Raw genomic sequence first — 17625 nt, forward strand, 5'->3', positions numbered from 1 at the left:
TGGTTGTTATAAGTGAAGGGTGGTGCCATGAATTGGTAGATGCCAGGGTGACTGTTAAATAAGCTCCAGGGCACAGGACAGCCCCTCCACAGCAGAGAAGTACCTGGTCCCAGGTGTCAGTAGTATTGAGGCTGAGAAATCCTGATTTAGAGGCTATGGTCCAAAATTTGTGCCATTCTCTTTCTTCCTCAAGAATTGCTTCTTAGGTAAATGAATAGATATTGCGGTTACAACTAAAATGTATGTTAAAAATCAAATAAAAACTGGCTTTTGTAATTACAAGATGATAAATAAAATTATGCATCAATTGTTTGTTCTCTCTCACAAAGAGAAATATGTATGTACTTGGAAACCTTCTGAAGACGGAGTCACGTGAAGATCAAACAACATTCCGTCGATTTAAGAAGTTTGGTAAGACGGTGCTTTTAGATATGAAGAGCTAAGGATTTTAGGAAAAGTACCACATGATGCAAGAAATTGAGGGATTTTATAGATTTCAAGTGTGCATGGCAACTATGAACCTAAGAAGTCTCCTATGATTTACATAAGTGGATACAGGCAGAAGGAGAATCATCAAAATGGAAAGATTCTCCACAAAACATGGTACTTGAAACATCTTTGCAACTAACTCTTTTAAGATAACAAACAACCTCCCCCCGCCCTGCAAAGATATCATATTCTCATTTCTTCCATTTTTTTTAGGCTTGGTAAAGTGAGCTGTAAAACAGGTTTCATCTTAATGTGTACTGGTTTGGAAAATTTGAGATCGTGCAATGATATAATGCCACCTAGTTGACACTGAACATTCAGATGTGCAGACCCAGTTTGCTCAGATCTATTGCTCCAGGTGCTCTAACTTCTATTTTCCAGGTAACACTCTTATGAAGCTGCCTTCAGCCACTGCCTGTTTGCTCATGTATCAGAAGGCTGGGGAACCAGAAGGTCCCACTGGAAGACCTAAAGTCTACAGACATTCCCAAGTAGTGTGCAGGATGCAAACGATGCACTTGACCAACAGATCCATCTGCCAAAGGAAGGACTTTAGCCCTCAGTCTGAGGTTGTCAAAATCATTTCCATACATTAAGTTCTGCATCTCTCCCTCTTTATCAGCTGTGAAATCTTGAGCAAATCCTTAAGCCTCTCTTAGCCTCATCGTCCTCATCTATAAAGTGGAAAAGAATACTGGGATGGAAAGGAAGTGAGAAAGGTTAAATAATAACTACAAAATTCCTGGCATGTAGTAAGAGCTCAATAAATAGTATCCCTCTCTGCAATGCATAAATTAGAATACCTACAAATTGCTAGCGAGAGAGGACTATAAATAACATACTGTATATAGCCACAGAATATACCTAATACTATATTCTACATAGTATATGCTATATAAAAGTATATTGTATACCAGTATATATGGTACACTAATATACTAGATATAGTGTATGCTGTATATATGGTACACTGTTAATTATATATAGTATATACTGTTGAAAAGTATACTGTATACCACAGTGCATACATTACACACTGTGTACAGTATATACTGTATAAAAGTATACTGTATACAACAGTACATACTACATACTATATACACACACACATATATAGATGCATAGGTATATGTATGATTGTAGATATGATTATATATGTGATATGCAGGACAAAGAAGTTTTACCACATAACTGAGTACACACTAACTGCTGTGCTCTGATTAGTGAGATGATAAAATATAAAAAATTATAGGTCTTAATACTATGAGCTTTCTTATTTATGTGTTCATTTATAAACTTTAAAATAATCTGCTTTTAATTCATTTTTATATTCTTATATGTTTTTGAAAAATGTTGGATTTAATATAGCACCTCATGTTTTTTTATTTGAGTCTTCTGAAATACATTGTTGGAAAATTCCTATTTAATTGGAATCTGTCACAGAGAAATTTGTCATCGATTTTTATTGTTCTAAAAGCAACGAAAGGGAGTGAGGATTCCAACTATGTTTGCATGGATCTGATTTCACGGAACTGGGTCTTTTAGTTGCACTGACCTTTTATTGAAGAGAAGGCATCTAGGAAAGAAAGTGTCTTTTCATGGAGGATATTTGTCGATTTTTTATGGAATTCGGTGTACATTTGAAAGGTAAGGAAACACATTTATTTTGTTCTCAGAGAATAGAGGATTTTGAAAATCCGGTAAGTATACTTTAGCCCGATACAATCTATCAAAGTTCTTGGAGATGCACAGTCAGAAGCCTTAAACCAAGATAAACTCACGGCGCTTATGAAGGCTCATCATTTTCCCCTGTCGAACACCCCAAAGACAGTAAGATCTCTATGCGGGATACCACTGCCTTGTTGTTTAGACTTTGCTTCAGCACATGGCATGTTTTAATTCCCATGAGTAAAATTGAAGATGATAATGATTAAGGAGAGAATGAAACAGACACACCTTCTTTCTCTAGTAAAAACCTCAATACCTATCCATACTCCTTGTCACCTCAACATACATTTTCACCTGCCATATTTCACTTGCGATATCATCTTAGAAGTGGAGGGTTAAATGCGTCTCCAAGGTCCTGTGGCTCATTTTATTTGCGGGAGATGGGTAACATGATCGATTTAAAAATACCAGTGAACCCTCTGAGATGCTCCTTTGGATGGTATAATGTTTTCCTTACCCCTAAAACCATGTCGTGGTTGACTATGTGTCCCTAGACCTCTAAGAAGAAAACTATCCCCTGCACCAAGAAGTGTGTGTTCAGTCCGTCCTATACAACCGGTAGAGAGGTTCCTTCACTGAGCTTAAAATACTTTGGGGCAATAAAGGTCACTTTCAAAACCAGGCTTTGACTGCAACTCCATCTAACCCATCTTTCCTGTCTGTTTCCTGATTTTTGCAAAGATGGAGCAAAAGTTGAAGTGTAAATCGATGACAGGATATGAGCAAAATCCAAAGGAGAGATGGCATCTGAAAACCAATGAAAACTACGTCATCCCACCTACTCGACCTACACAAATGTATTTCGACATGTTGGGATATATGTTGCTCTTCTGACGTAATATACATTGGCTTATCGGCCAACGGCCTTCCCATCTCTGAATTCCAAGAGCCTCCGAGGCGTTCCATGCACAAGGGTGAAGGTACCGCTCACAGCCGTATCTTCTGTAGAGACCTTCATTCTACCCATTTTATCCACCTCCCACCACACAGAACCCACACTGCCTTGGTCCTGGGTCCACGAGCACCTGATTTCTACGGAGTGGCCAGAACCAACGCCGTCCCGCCTTTTCCCAAAGAGGCTGGATGTGACAAAGTGTTTAGATCTGTGTCATCGTTCGTAACCCCTGGGATTCGTTTTCATGTTTCCCAGACATAACGTCTCGTTTATCAAAACTCTCCAAGTAGCCTTAGGTCTAGCCTAATACTTAATGCCCTGGCTTCGCTGTCCTTTCCCAGTGCTGTTTTGGATTAGTCTTCTCACCTGGATTACTGAAACCGTCTCCTAGCGACGAAAGCCTCCTTCTCTGCTCTCCTTCCCTCCTTCCCTCCCTCCCTCCTTCCTTCCTTCCATGCCTACCACACACACCACCCCCACATTATGTTTTCTGTGCTGAACAACAACAACAACAAATTGGCATACCAGAGATATCTACACTTAAGCCTACTTACTGTAAGGTCAGGACTGTGAGCTTTGGTCATATAAAAAGAAGCCCCAGTGTTCACCTCATCTCAGCAAACGCGTGAAGAGTCAGGCTCATCGGGGTGCTCTTTACAAGGGGCGGCAGATGTGAAGTTCCACCCAGCGACCACGGCAAAGCATGTTCTGACACAACGTAACCCTTTCTTCTCAGCCATGTGTTGTGATTAGACATACGGTAGGATATTCTTAGAACCAAACTCCTGTCTCCGTAGTGCTTACAGGGAGCAGTGGACGGTACTCAAGTGTATTCCATCGTATTCTGTGGGTCACTGCCTGAGTATGTGTTCTGGAGAACAGAGTTAAGCATCTCACCTCACACTGGGATATCAGGGATGGTTTATCCTATGCTCTTCCCTTGCTGGCATCAGATAAGGTATAGACCCTTAATGACAGGAGAGGTGGTTTAATCCCATGCTGTTCCATTACTGGCACCATACTGCCTCATTCTCCTCAGCTGGACCACTTTAGCAGCCCCCTAGGGACAAAGAAATCCTCCTCCACACAGTGTTGATCATGCCACTACCCTATTTAAAATCAATCAATGAATAACTAGCAAGCACCTCATAAGCCATATCATCCAGTGGCAAACACCTAAATCACTAGACTTTGCTCAATCCCCATTTTTTGTTAAACCATAAGCTACTGAAATGTGATCCTCCTGATTTACGTTTGAAATTGCACATTGCATTGCAGGTTAGAGGAGGTTTTGAGTAACTTCCTTAAAAGATGATTTGAGGGCTTCCCTGGTGGTGCAGTGGTTAAGAATCCACCTGCCAATGCAGGGGACAAGGTTTCAAGCCCTGGTCCGGGAAGATCCCACATGCCACGGAGCAACTAAATCCGTGTGCCACAAGTACTGAGCCTGTGCTCTAGAACCCACGAGCCACAACTACTGAGCCCACGTGCCACAATTACCGAAGCCCATGTGCCGAGAGCCCGTGCTCTGAAACAACAGAAGCCATCATAATGAGAAGCCCGTGCACTGCAACGAAGAGTAGCCCCTGCTTGCCGCAACTAGAGAAAGCCCGTGTGCAGCAACGAAGACCTAATGCAGCCAAAAATAAATAAAATTAATTTTAAAAAAAAGAAAGATGATTTGAGTCATTCCAACGACCTTTCCAATGTGTTGTGAAAACTCATTGCATTAATATCCCCAAGTACGATTTCAGCTACGCTTCACATGGACCACAGAAATAAAAATAGCTCCTGCTTGGATAAAATCCAGATTTTTCAGACTGACATCCGAGGCCATCCATTAGCGATATCCTGTTACCACAGTGAGCTCTCTACCTGGACTCTGGTCAGATGACGGCTATTCCTCCAAGCTAAGTCCTTACTCCTTCCCCATCCGCTACTTTAGCATCTTTATGAAATCCAAACGTATCCTAAACACCCACCACTAGTGGCCACAGGAGTATACTGGGCCGGGGATTAAGCCCAAGCTATTTTACATCTCCACCACTGTGCTCACCAAATGAGGGGCGTGAACCGCAGGCACTGAGCAAAGTGATGTTAGGAATATAGTGTTATGAAATTAAAAAGCACTCCACATCTTAAAAAACATTTTAAAGAACACTCGACGTTTTCAATCGTCACGTAGTTGTTGACAGGTCCTGCTGACCTACAGGTTTGTTGCTAACATTTCTCTACCATCTCATGACATTAATTTCCTTTAATTTTTCTTTCTTTTTTTTTTTTTAAACAACAAGAGAAAATCCATCTCAGAGCCTTTGGCAGGCAAGAACAGCTAATGAGAATTTAATGGCTTGATGTGGATTTTGTAGTTTTCTTTAATGGTTCAGTTAAATTGATGATGAATGATCCTAGCTTTCCATTTAAGAAAATCATATAAAGTTTATTCCCAAAACACATGAGAGAAAAAGAAAGTAGGTGGCTTTAACAAAAGTAAGTCATGATTTGTGTTTAGATGTTATGGAATTAATGATAGGTTTGGATGGTGACGTAGTCGATAGGCATGGCCATGGTGTGGGAAACGCTCCTGTGAGTTTTTTTGCTTCAAAAGAAGGCAATACTTTGCAAGGGCAGGCATTACCTATCTGAGTTCTATGACACAATTGGGCATTGGTCCTGCCTTTAAAAGGGGTTATGCATTGAACTGTTTCCCCCTCAAATTAAGATACACTGAAGTCCTAACACCCAGGACCTCACAGTGTGATCTTATTGGAAACAGGGTCATTGCAGATGTAGTCAGTCAAGTTAAGATGAGGTTATAGTGGGAATTCCCTGGTGGTCCAGTGGTTAGGACTCTGCGCTTCCACTTCAGGGGGCACTGGTTTGATCCCTGGTTGGGGAACTAAGATTCTGCAAGCCGTGCGGCCCAGCCAAAAAATAAAAATTAAAAAAAAAAGATTACGTCATAACTGGAGCAGGATGAACTCTTAAACCAATATGATTGGTGCCCTTATAAGAAGATGGTCAAAATAAAAAAGAACAAAATAATGCCATTTGCAGCAACATGGATGCAACTAGAGATGATCATACTAGGTAAAATAAGTCAGAAAGAGAAAGACAGATATCATATGATATCACTTATGTGTGGAATCTAAAATATGACACAAATGAACTTACCTACGAAACAGGAACAGAGTCACAGGCACAGAGAGAACAGACTTGTAGTTGCCAAGGGGGAGGGGAGTTGGGGAGGGATGGAGCGGGAGTTTGGGGTTAGCAGATGCAAACTATTATACATAGGATGGATAAACAACAAGGTCCTACTGTACAGCACAGGGAACTATACTCAATATCCTGTGATAAACCATTATGGAAAAGAATATGAAAAAGAACGTATATATGTCTATAACTGAATCACTTTGCTGTAGAGCAGAAATTAACACAAGATTGTAAATAAACTATACTTCAGTAAAGATAAAAAAGAAGATGGCCGTATAAAGACAGATGTGCTGGGAGACTGCCACGGTATGACGGACACAGAGCTTGGAGAGATGCAGCTACAAGTCAGGCAACACCAAACACTGCCAGCAAAGCACCAGAAGCTAAGAAGCAGCATGGAAACATTCCCCTATGGGTCTTAGAGAGAACTCGGCCCTGCGGACACCTTCATTGTGGACTTCTGGCCTCCAGAACTGTGAAATACACTTCTGTTGTTTTAAGCTACATCATTTTTGGTACTTTGCTGCAGCAGCCCTAGGAATCTAATAAACAGGGGTTACTCAAAAATACTTGCTGACTGGACCTCCATCACCTCCTTGTCGAAGAAAGAACCTTTTGGGGACAGACAAGCATCTCTCCCTGGCACGGTTGTACCGTCTCTGTTTCCCACTGTCTTTCGTAGGTCAAACTTGTAAAATGGGACAGTCCAAAGTGGGTATCTGTACAACATATTTTCCACTCAAGAAACGTGCCACACTTTTTTCCTAAGACTGCAAAACCGTGAAACCACTTCCCACCAGAGTATTTGGAATCATTGTAAAGAATGGTACCTGCTAACCCCCTACACATCCCCGGCATCCCCACATCGTCTCATTAGAGCTACATGAGGCTCAGGCACTGCAGGGCTGCTGCAGTATGGGGCCTAATTCCACCCCCCCAGCGACCCAAAGGAAGAGTCTCCATCCTCCAGAGCCGGGAGGACCTTCACTGTAAATTCGGTACAAGAAACTCAAGGTTAATGACAGGAGCACAGGCAGGTAGAACAGAATGATACCTCATTAATTTCCACAATTAGGTTATCTGACAAGAGAAAATGAAAAGATGCTCTGATATCTGTAGCTCCTTAAGATGCCGGGGAGTCTTTTCTTTCATTGTTTGCAGAGACTCTGCTCAGTGGAATACGGGTGGACCCTGCTGTGTATGTAACTCTTGTCTACTTCCTACTTTATTTAGCCAATGAGCTTTCTGTATGTGTCTATAGATAGATATACACACATGTATGAAATTTATATTAATGAAATAAACACGTGTAAATATTTATATATAAACAAAATAAATATATTTTGTATGTATATGTATATATAGAAAATAAATCTCACAACAATGGAGAAATCCTATGCATGTATATAAATACAAATGCATATATATATCTTACATACACACACACACAGGATTTCTCTACAGTTATGAGATTAGGAGTTATTACATGTGCATATACATATATAATATATATATTATATACATATACAGTATTTCTATATATTTATTATGAGATTTATTTCATTCCTTGGCTATGCGTTCCATGTGGCACGTGTATTTTGATAACCCTATTATTTACCAAACAAGACAAGGTCCTATCTAGATTTGAAACTCCAGGATCAGTTTTCCATAGAATAGCCAAATATATCTAAATCTGACCCCAGTAGCAAGTGTAGAATTTTCAATATGCATCTAGCACCTTAGCAAAAATCTGAACTTGATAGAAAACAATTCAGGAGCAAAGAAAAAATGAGGTCTCCCTAGACGCTGGGGGGAAAAAGGACTGCTTTTGTTATTGTGTGTGCATGCCTGCACACCGCAGTCTAGCCAGTCATGGAAACCACACTCACATGGAGGACCCAGACAAACAACAACATGACGGGGAGAAGAACATACCCGGTTTTGGCGAAGTTCGTCCAGTACGTCATGACCACTGCGCTGAGCATGACATCATTCTTGGAGAAGTTGCAGCTGAAGAGCTCGGTGGGGCCGATCATGGGGATCCCAAAGACATAGGGGACTTCATCGCCATGGGCTGAGTCCGCCCAGCTGGGCTTCATCTCGCTTTGGCAGTGGTGGTAGAAGGCATAGAAGTAGGTGGGTGAGCCATACTGCGCGTGCAGGTCCGCGGTGGCCACGGCGGGGGCCACCCACTGGTGGTCAGTGAACAGAGCCACCAAGGTTTTCCGCCGTGTTTCAGGGTTCTCCTTATCTGCCCAGTCCGTGTACATGAACTTGATGGTTTCCCGCAAGGTGTCTTTCCCCTCTGGGTAGCCGTAAAGGTTGTCCACGAAGTTGGACACCGAGAAGTCAAAATCGTTGGGCGTCACACCATCCTCGTTGTCCACGATGCCGTCCACGAACTTCAGCCCCTCCCCCTGGTTGACCCCGAGCATGATGTCATAGTTAAGGAATTCCCCCTGCTCCATCAGGATCTGAGGGTCGTCGGGGATGACATCCCCATCGATGACGGGCCCGAAGGAGATGTGGTACGTGGCCGGGGTGATGGTCTGCTGAGTGAGCTCTCTGTAGTTCTTATTCCGAAGGCATTCCACCATATCCGTGGTATCCAGCATGTTGCAGCCCACTTTATCTGCCAATATCCGAGTGTACTTGGCAGGCTGGTAGTTCACGGCCCAGCTGGACAGGGCGGTCCCGCTCTGGATGATGGCCTTCTGGAACAGACCTGCAGGTGCAAAATTGTGGACATGCAAATGAAAACCCGAAAGACAGAAAAGCAGCTTTTACTCGGCAAAGAAGGCTCTGATTGTCTCTCGGGCATGTGAATTTCTGGGTACTGTAGCATTCAGCGCATTGGGCATCTCTTTCTCTCATTTCTATCTCATCCTTCCCCCTCCCCCACCTGCTGGACAGTGGTCTTATAGGATGCTCTCAGACACACGCGCACACACACACACGCACGCACACACAGAGTTTAGAAAACGAAACTGCAGTTACACTTTAGCTGCAGCGCTAAAAACATACCACATCTTTCTCCTTCCCCAATTTTGTGTAATATTAGTGTCTCCATCCCCAGAATTCGTAAATAAAGAGTTTCAGGGTAATCACAACCCCCGGCCTCTAAAAATATGATTTGTGGCCATAAGAGGTCAAAGGCTGTTTTCTCTTACTGGCAAAACCAGGCACCACTTTATTAGAGGGGGAAGGTCCACTGAAATCAGTTTCAGAGTATCAATTCTGGAATGCATTTTTATTTCCATGCTCCATATACTGAAGGTGCTAAAAACATGCAATTAAAATAAATTCATTAAATTAGCTATTCCTAAAGAAATCTTCACTTGAATGCCACACTAAAACATAACTTTTTTCCAAAAAAAATCATTAATTTCAAAGTTGCATCCACTCAAAGCCCAGACTTCTGTACAATTTATTCTGCCACATTTTAAACATGTCTGTTTGGTGAGGAACTTGAAAAATCTTGGGCTGTTTTATGAGTAAACTTCTGTGTAGCTTAAAATTTCCTATCTGATCAGTCTAGTATGTGGATGTCCAGAAGTAAATAAAAGTCTATTTTTAACTACTCCGGTATGAGATGGAAGGCTATAAGATCATGGTGTCCTGTTCCTTATCTCTTCCTGCCAGTTTCCTTGAACTCCAGCATGATCTATAGCTCTGACGCCTCGTAAGTCACTGGGAGAATAAAAGCATTCAGCGGGGAGTCCAGAAGTCCGTGCCTTGTCGATGTTTAAGGTCATACAAACAATCAAGGATGAAGAAAACATGACTGCAACCAGGAAAATGTGATTCTAAACACTAGAGGATTGCCTACAGATGACACACAAGCCTGAGCTGTTTAAAATGATCTGGCTTTGCCCGACACATCATCAAGCTCGTTTGGGGCCAATTTCCCAACGTTTTCCATTCTGTTGGAAATGTGCAAGTACTGACTTGTGTGTCTGGCTCTCAAGGTGAATGTTTTAAAGCACCTTAAGGAAATGATGTCCATATTTGATCTATTAAAAGACATTCATAAATGAAGACAACCAGAATTAGAAAAATGTTGCTAGAAGTTACACATTTTCTCTCTCTGTCATAACTGTTGGCCGTGATTGAGGTAGCCATGTATATGTGTGTGTGTTTTGGTAGGGAAGTAATACAACCTGGGAAAAAACTTGAAAAATTAAAGAAAAAGTCACCTATAATTCATACTATAAAATAGGAGCTACTTTAATATTTTCAGTATCATTCCTTCTTGGTGCTTTCCCTCCCATTGTCTGTTGTGTGTAACTGTGTCCAATATCTGCATAGTATACTGATGTCATAATTAAGGAACTCCCCCCTGCTCCATCAGGATCTGAGAGTTGCTTGGAATGGCATCCCTGTCCATGACAGGGTCAAAAGGGAATGTGGTACCCGGCCAAGGTGAGGGTTTGCTGAATGAGCTCTTCATATCATGTCTCCCAGGTTAATGCATATCTTAAGCACAATTCTTAAAACAAATTATTGTTCCTTCGAGTAAATGCACATGTCATTTACAATGTTCTTGTCTTTCTGGTCTTGTAGCTTTTCCTTTCATTCTTTGCTAGGAGAATGCTGTGGTAGAAAAACTCCATGAAAACACCTTTTCCCCATGTGTATGTTGATTTCATTAAGTTATATCACGACAAGTGAAATTCCTAAGGCCAACAGTCTGGGTATGTTCATTAATTCTTTTTTTTTTTTTTTTTTTTTTTTTTTTTGCGGTATGCGGGCCTCTCACTGTTGTGGCCTCCCCCGTTGCGGAGCACAGGCTCCGGATGCGCAGGCCCAGCGGCCATGGCTCACGGGCCCAGCCGCTCCGCGGCATATGGGATCCTCCCAGACCAGGGCACGAACCCGTATCCCCTGCATCGGCAGGCGGACTCTCAACCACTGCGCCACCAGGGAGGCCCGTTCATTAATTCTTGATTCTATTGCTGAGTTGATTTCAGAGAGCTACTTTGCAGAAATGATGCAAAGCATTACCATATTCATTTCTGATCTACTGATTTAAGGAATTAACACTCTTTCCCCATTAGTTCTGGCTGACACGTGTTTGATTACTACTAGAGTTGGTCCTGACTATTTTGTAAATGGAGAACCATGATTATATCCATGGAGAAATGGGAAAATACAGGTATTTTCTAAAATGCTCTAGGGATCGTTATCACTAATGATCTAATTTACTCGCTTTTTCCTTTTTTAATAAAGGGTTAAAACAAACATAAGCTTTTCATTCTACCTCTCCTCAGCCATTACGAAATAAAGAATCAAGAAATTCAGACTTCACAAGACTTAAAAATCATCGTCAATCATATCTTGCTAATGAAGCATTCAAGGCACAGAAAGAGTCAGCAACTTGTCCACGGTAGTGTAGGAAGAGAGGAAAAAAATGGGATGCTGTCCTGTGGCACGATGATACTTCCCTTTTTTTTTTTTTTAACATGTTTAGGGTACTTTAAAGAAAGATAATATAAGACTCTTTAAAGAAATATAATTCCTTTAAAGTTTCAGGTGCTTTTCATAAAAATGGTTCAAATAGATGTGGTACATCCTTAAACCAACCAATGACACAGAAGGGAACATAACACAACCTTGATGATTTAGACTGTTATTATGAATATTCACTGGTACTTGCCAAAGTGTCCCAGGGCTGCATTTTCTTGTTTTGTTTTTATTTTTATTCCATTTTTGAAGGGAGAGCCAGGAAGTTATTAAGGTGCCTCCAGGCCCACTGCACCCAATTTCTGTTGATTTTTCTTTTAAAAATCTCTCATCTGATATTGCTGGGAACCTCCATCACCAATGGACCAGAGGAATCAACCTGAATTAGTTTGCATCAATGACGTGACTTTATAACCATATGGCTACAAGCTTTATTTATCATGAAATCTAAAAATCTGGAACCATCATCCACATACTGATTCCCTTTCATATTTCTTCTCCCAAGGTGAAAATTGAAGTTAATAAAATTTAAAGTTGTCCAAATAAACTCAGACAGGCAAAAGCAGGATGTAGGCGTTTCTAAAGAGGTCATTTTTCTCCAATTATTGTAAGCAATGCTCTTTGCCATAAGTCTAAGTGAGAAAAATATATCGTTAAATAGTTAATAATTACTGTATTGTATACTTAAAAGTGGCTAAGAGAGGAGATCTTAAAATTCTCATCAGAAGGAAAAAAATTTGTAACTAAATGGTGACAGATGTTAACTGGACTTCCTGTGGTGATTGTTTTGCACTGTATACCAACAGCGAATCGTTATGTTGTACACCTGAAACTAATCTAATGGTGTATGTCAATCATACCTCAATTTAAAAAATCAGAAAGCAAGTTAAGAGAAGAGGATGTGGATGCATGTCATTTGGGGGATTTTCTGTGGAGGTTTCAATAGAGACTATGGCCACCCTGCATGCACCTTGAATAAGAACTCAATATGGGTTCATTTCTGGGTCCCAGGGTTCCCTGCCCACTGTGGGGATGCTTTTTATTACCTTCTGAATAGTGAGACAAGGTCAAGAGGCTGACACAAGAAGCACCCGCGCCGGAGCCGAAGATGGTCACTCTCTTGGGATCCCCACCGAAGGCCCCGACATTCTCCTCAATCCAACGTAGTGCTTGGATCTGATCCAGGAGCCCATAGTTGCCTTTGGCCGCCTGGTCGCCGGTACTTAAAAACCCTGCGAAAGAACACAGGATATTTGGGGTGGTCACCTACAAAATATACGTCAACATCGCTGCTATTTGGAAAGACATTCCCTGGTTTACTTTGTTGATTCTTTACTTTTCCTTCCTATAAATGAGAAGCAACAGTGTAGCACCTTTTCCATGGCAGAAAGGAGTATATTATGTAAATAAGAGTTACAATGGTTTTTGTTTCTTTTGACACTATAATAAAGTGTCTCATCTGGGGGTTTGTATGGGGTTAACATATAAGGCGAAATGAATCTAAAATATTTACAATACACGACAATATCAGGAACCTATACACTTTACTAGATTTAAGTTATCACTCCTGTGTGTATGTTGGTTTTCCTTGGGAAAACAAAGAAGACTCCTAAAAGAAGTTTTTCAGGGCAAAACAGTGTGTGTGTTGGCATCTGTGTATAAGATTGGATGCACTGTATATAAAACCAGTATAGGTTTGCTTTTCCCCATTGAATTCCTCATTAATATTTTCATTTAACTCCTTTGAATGCTTAAATTTCAAAGTAAATTATAGCCATCATGTCATGACACACTTAAATAGTTTAGGATGCATCTCTATTTTTCTATATAAGGAAGATATCACAGTTACATGCAGAAACTTATAATTCTTTAATCTCAGCCAAAAGCCAGTGCATATTCAAATCTCCCCAACTGTCCCCAAAATAGCATGGGCTGGTACATTTTATTTTAAAAAACAGGAGGATTCTGTAAATTAAGCAATTAGATTTCACTCAAGGCATCAAATTCTAAATTCTTCCTTTTTTTTTTAAGCACTACGGGCATTTAATTGTCGCAAAGTGATCCGTTTTCGAGACCTATCTCATTCCCTGCTCCTCTCACACTGCAAAAAGATCTTGACCTGGAAACTCTGCTTTCCTCTGATGTTTGAAGGCATTTTGTGGGAGAGACACTCTCCCACTCAGATTCAAAACTATGAATATTTTATAAAGCATCCTCCAAGCTTAAATACTTGTACAAACTTTAATCCAACTTTATGTCCAAATCTGTCTTGAATAAGCCTTCTGGGGGAAAAAAAAGTCATAAAAAGTTGGGTTTTCTTTTCTTTTTTTTTTTTGTGGTACGCAGGCCTCTCACTGCCGTGGCCTCTCCCGTGGCGGAGCACAGGCTCCGGACGCGCAGGCTCAGCGGCCTTGGCTCACGGGCCCAGCCGCTCCGCGGCATGTGGGATCTTCCCAGACCGGGGCACGAACCCGTGTCGCCTGCATCAGCAGGCGGACTCTCAACCACTGTGCCACCAGGGAAGCCCTGGGTTTTTTTTTTTCCACTTCCCATTCTTACTTGCCCCTACACGAAATGCCCAATTATGATATTTTTCCTTTCTGCACCATTTCTTTATTCCAAGGGTCATGACGTTCACCCATTTCAACGAATGCTTATTCAATAACCATGGAAAGCAGCTGCAGTATTTATATGAAGACAGACTGATCCAAGCCCTAAAATAACAGAAATGAGAACCAATGCCTTCAAACACATCCCTAAGCAAAGCTGACGGCAATCCAAGAGGCTCTTGGAGTACCAGCTTCTCAAAACCTAAAACAGAATCATAAAGAATGAGATCTTACACCTACTGAGGAGAATGAGGCTTCCCTTCCAGAGCTTGCCTGAGTACCTGTGGGAAATGGGAGATGGGAGCCAGGAGGGCATTCGAAATGGTCTGGTTCAGAAGAAAGCAGCCAGAAGGGTTATTGTTGCTGTTATTCTAAAAATCACAATAATCGGGGCTCACGATAGCCTAGCCCTACAGGTAGATGCAAGATGACAACAGCCAGGTTGAACATTTAGGGCACGTCGCACAAACACACTCCCCTCTTAGGTTCCTGGGGATGGAAGTGAGATTAGCTCTGATGAGAGGGGGGTGTTCAGATGTTTCCAGGCCCTCCGTGTTTAATGAGCAATTACTAATTAGTGTTTCATGCCCGTGAATGTTCTGGGGCCTCCGCATTCATCCCCCTCTTACGTTTTACCTGCTTTCTCATAAAATGAATCACGCCCTGCTTGGGAGAAAAGTGTCTTTCATGCGACTTTATGGACGGAACGGGCTTATAAGGGCAGCCTGGGTGCCGTGTAAGAACCATAAGACAAGCCTCTCTTCCCGCATTCAGGAAAGAGGTGGTTCATTTCTAAAGGCTCCTGGAATGTTCTGGCAGAACTATTCTGTTTTTAACTCATCCGTCCTCTGCCCACCTCCCTCCTACTTTCTGCTTTCACAGAATGACCTAGTCGCTTACTGCTTATGGGGAGGGTTTGCAACAGATGGTAAATCGCGAGGCTTTAAGAAATCAGAGCCCCTCCGTCCCCGGCAAAACACTTCTAAACCCTCTCCGACGGCGGGCTCATTCATCTTCCATACCCTGGCAAATCTGACTGCTCCTAAGAGCAGCCCCTGGAAAGCCTTGATCTTGGCAATTCTGCTCGCTTTCCAGAAGTCCTGAGGGAAACAGCTCTCCATGTGTCTCTGAACTTGAGCAAAGGAACGTGGGTTTTTCGGAAGCTGGTGTTTCCATAGCGTCTGCCGTGGAATCTTCATTTATTGCAACTTCCAGGGATTGCTTTTGTTTGTTTGTTTGGTTTTTTTTTGGTTCTTTTAAAAAACTGAAATGATAAGCAGGTCAGAGTCCCCAGCGCAGGGAGAGAATGAATGCAAGTCATTTTATGTTCCCTTTTCCGATTCTGACTGTCAAAACACGGTGTTTGATATAACCCAGACAGAGGATGTGTGTGGGTTTCCTAGCGTGGGACTGTATGAACAACAACATGAGAGCAGCGCATCAACTGGGAAACAAACACACACGTTACCAGACATCGAAGCATCCGCAGAAGTCAGTTTCCCAGATGAGCACGTAACTTTCCTTGACTGGCTGATGCCAGTGATTTTAAACAAACAGCTTCTTTCATGGACCCCAAATCCTCTCAGCATTTCGGCTGATGAAACATTGGTTTTTGAGATTTACTGTGTCTGAACTGAAGCTTGTCAAGCAGTAAGCCGTGACCACTCTGCACACACGACCGAACAATGAAAGAGACGCACAAAAGAGGCCATTTGAATTCACACAGATTAATGACTAGACTGATGCTGAGTTTCATTCAAAGTAGTGGAAGGAACAAAATGCACAAATACACGGGACATGCTGAGTGGCTATTTTAAAACTTGGTTCATGGAAAAGATGCTTCAAAAACCAAAATCCCATTTCCCACCTGCATGCTGAATGAAATGAACATAACGTACGTTGTATTTGGTCTTAATATTGCTCTAGAATAGAAAGTTTCAGGGTTTTAGGACAGCCAATCATGATCTAAATGGTTCTCGTTCATTTGAATTGCAGGGCTTTAGGAGAATGATTCCAGGCCACATGGTTCTCCGTTCACTTCAGGTCAACAGTAAGAAACCCAGAGGGGTCAGATGTGGCTGGATTTTGGTTTGTTTTAACATGACTTTAATGCCACAAAGGATTTTATCTCTTAGGAAATAATTAATTACATAAGCAGAGTAGGCATTTTTTTGATGACCATTAAACACATGATAATTACTAAGTGAATACAGAAAAATATCTTTTATATTTTTAGGGTGTGTATTCACCTGTAATTAGCAGAATTAATCTAGGGTCTCAACTATATTTCTAAAAGAATTCTATGTATGTGTGCATATATATGTATATGTTTGCATAATGACCTATTTTGATTATTTGGTTTCTTTGGAGTAGCAGGAGCATTTGCAAAATACAGCAAATCACTAGCCTTTATTATATCAGAATCCCTTCCTCATATTTGTATATATATGACTGCAGACATATATATATATATATATATACACACACACAGACACATACACATATATATATACATACACACATATATATGTGTGTGTGTATTTGAGTGTGCATGTGTATTTGAGAGAGAGAGAGTGTGTGTGTGTGTATTCATACACACAATATTTAATTTAATGGAGTAAAAGCAAAAAGGAAATGTTTAAATGAAATTGTTTCAATGAGAACAGACAGAATTTACTTTAGGTCACACAAATGAGCCCAAACAGAAATCTGTGTAATGAGAATCACAGCAGAGGTAGAAATGTGAAAAACAGGCCAATAAATGCACATCTATATTCTTTGATGTTTACAGGAAATTACTCCCTGGGTGCGTTTATTACAAAGGTGAAAGTAAAGTTTTCTTATTGGAACCATTTATGACTTAACCAAAGGGCACAGATTCTAAAGGATAGGATGAAAGGGAAGGGGGTATGCATTCAAATTCTGCAGGCATGATAGGCAAAGCTAATTGAAATTGTGTGTTTTTAGTTTTCATTCTACTTAAAAATGACACGAGTCATAACTGATGCTGCTTCTATGGTATCTCATCATCAGCTCAGTATCACACAGAGCTATTTCCAATGTCCGTAGAATAAATCGAAGACGCTTATGAAGGACACACGATTTCTACAGCATAGGTTTCCAAACCTGGGGCCCATGATGTTACTAGTGGGATTCCCAGCACTGTTTTCATAAAGTCTATTCTATCCCCACAGCATGATTTAGAATTGAGGCTGCACAGATGTC

The 17625-nt window shown here is 41.3% G+C and overlaps 1 protein-coding gene across 2 annotated transcripts in view; it reads right to left on the minus strand.

The window, feature by feature from the left end:
• Nucleotides 1–17625, minus strand: part of NLGN4X (neuroligin 4 X-linked) — a 458026-nt gene that overhangs the window by 3948 nt on the left and 436453 nt on the right. For both annotated transcript variants that reach the window (XM_082609694.1, XM_082609695.1), the window contains 2 exons: nucleotides 12838–13023; nucleotides 8264–9053 (listed from right to left, as the gene is read on the minus strand). In XM_082609694.1, coding sequence (XP_082465820.1) covers nucleotides 8264–9053; nucleotides 12838–13023 — 976 coding nt within the window. The remainder of the gene's footprint in view (nucleotides 1–8263; nucleotides 9054–12837; nucleotides 13024–17625) is intronic.

Source organism: Mesoplodon mirus, assembly GCF_964341445.2.
Source record: "Mesoplodon mirus genome assembly, chromosome: X".
NCBI classification, from domain to species: domain Eukaryota; kingdom Metazoa; phylum Chordata; class Mammalia; order Artiodactyla; family Ziphiidae; genus Mesoplodon; species Mesoplodon mirus.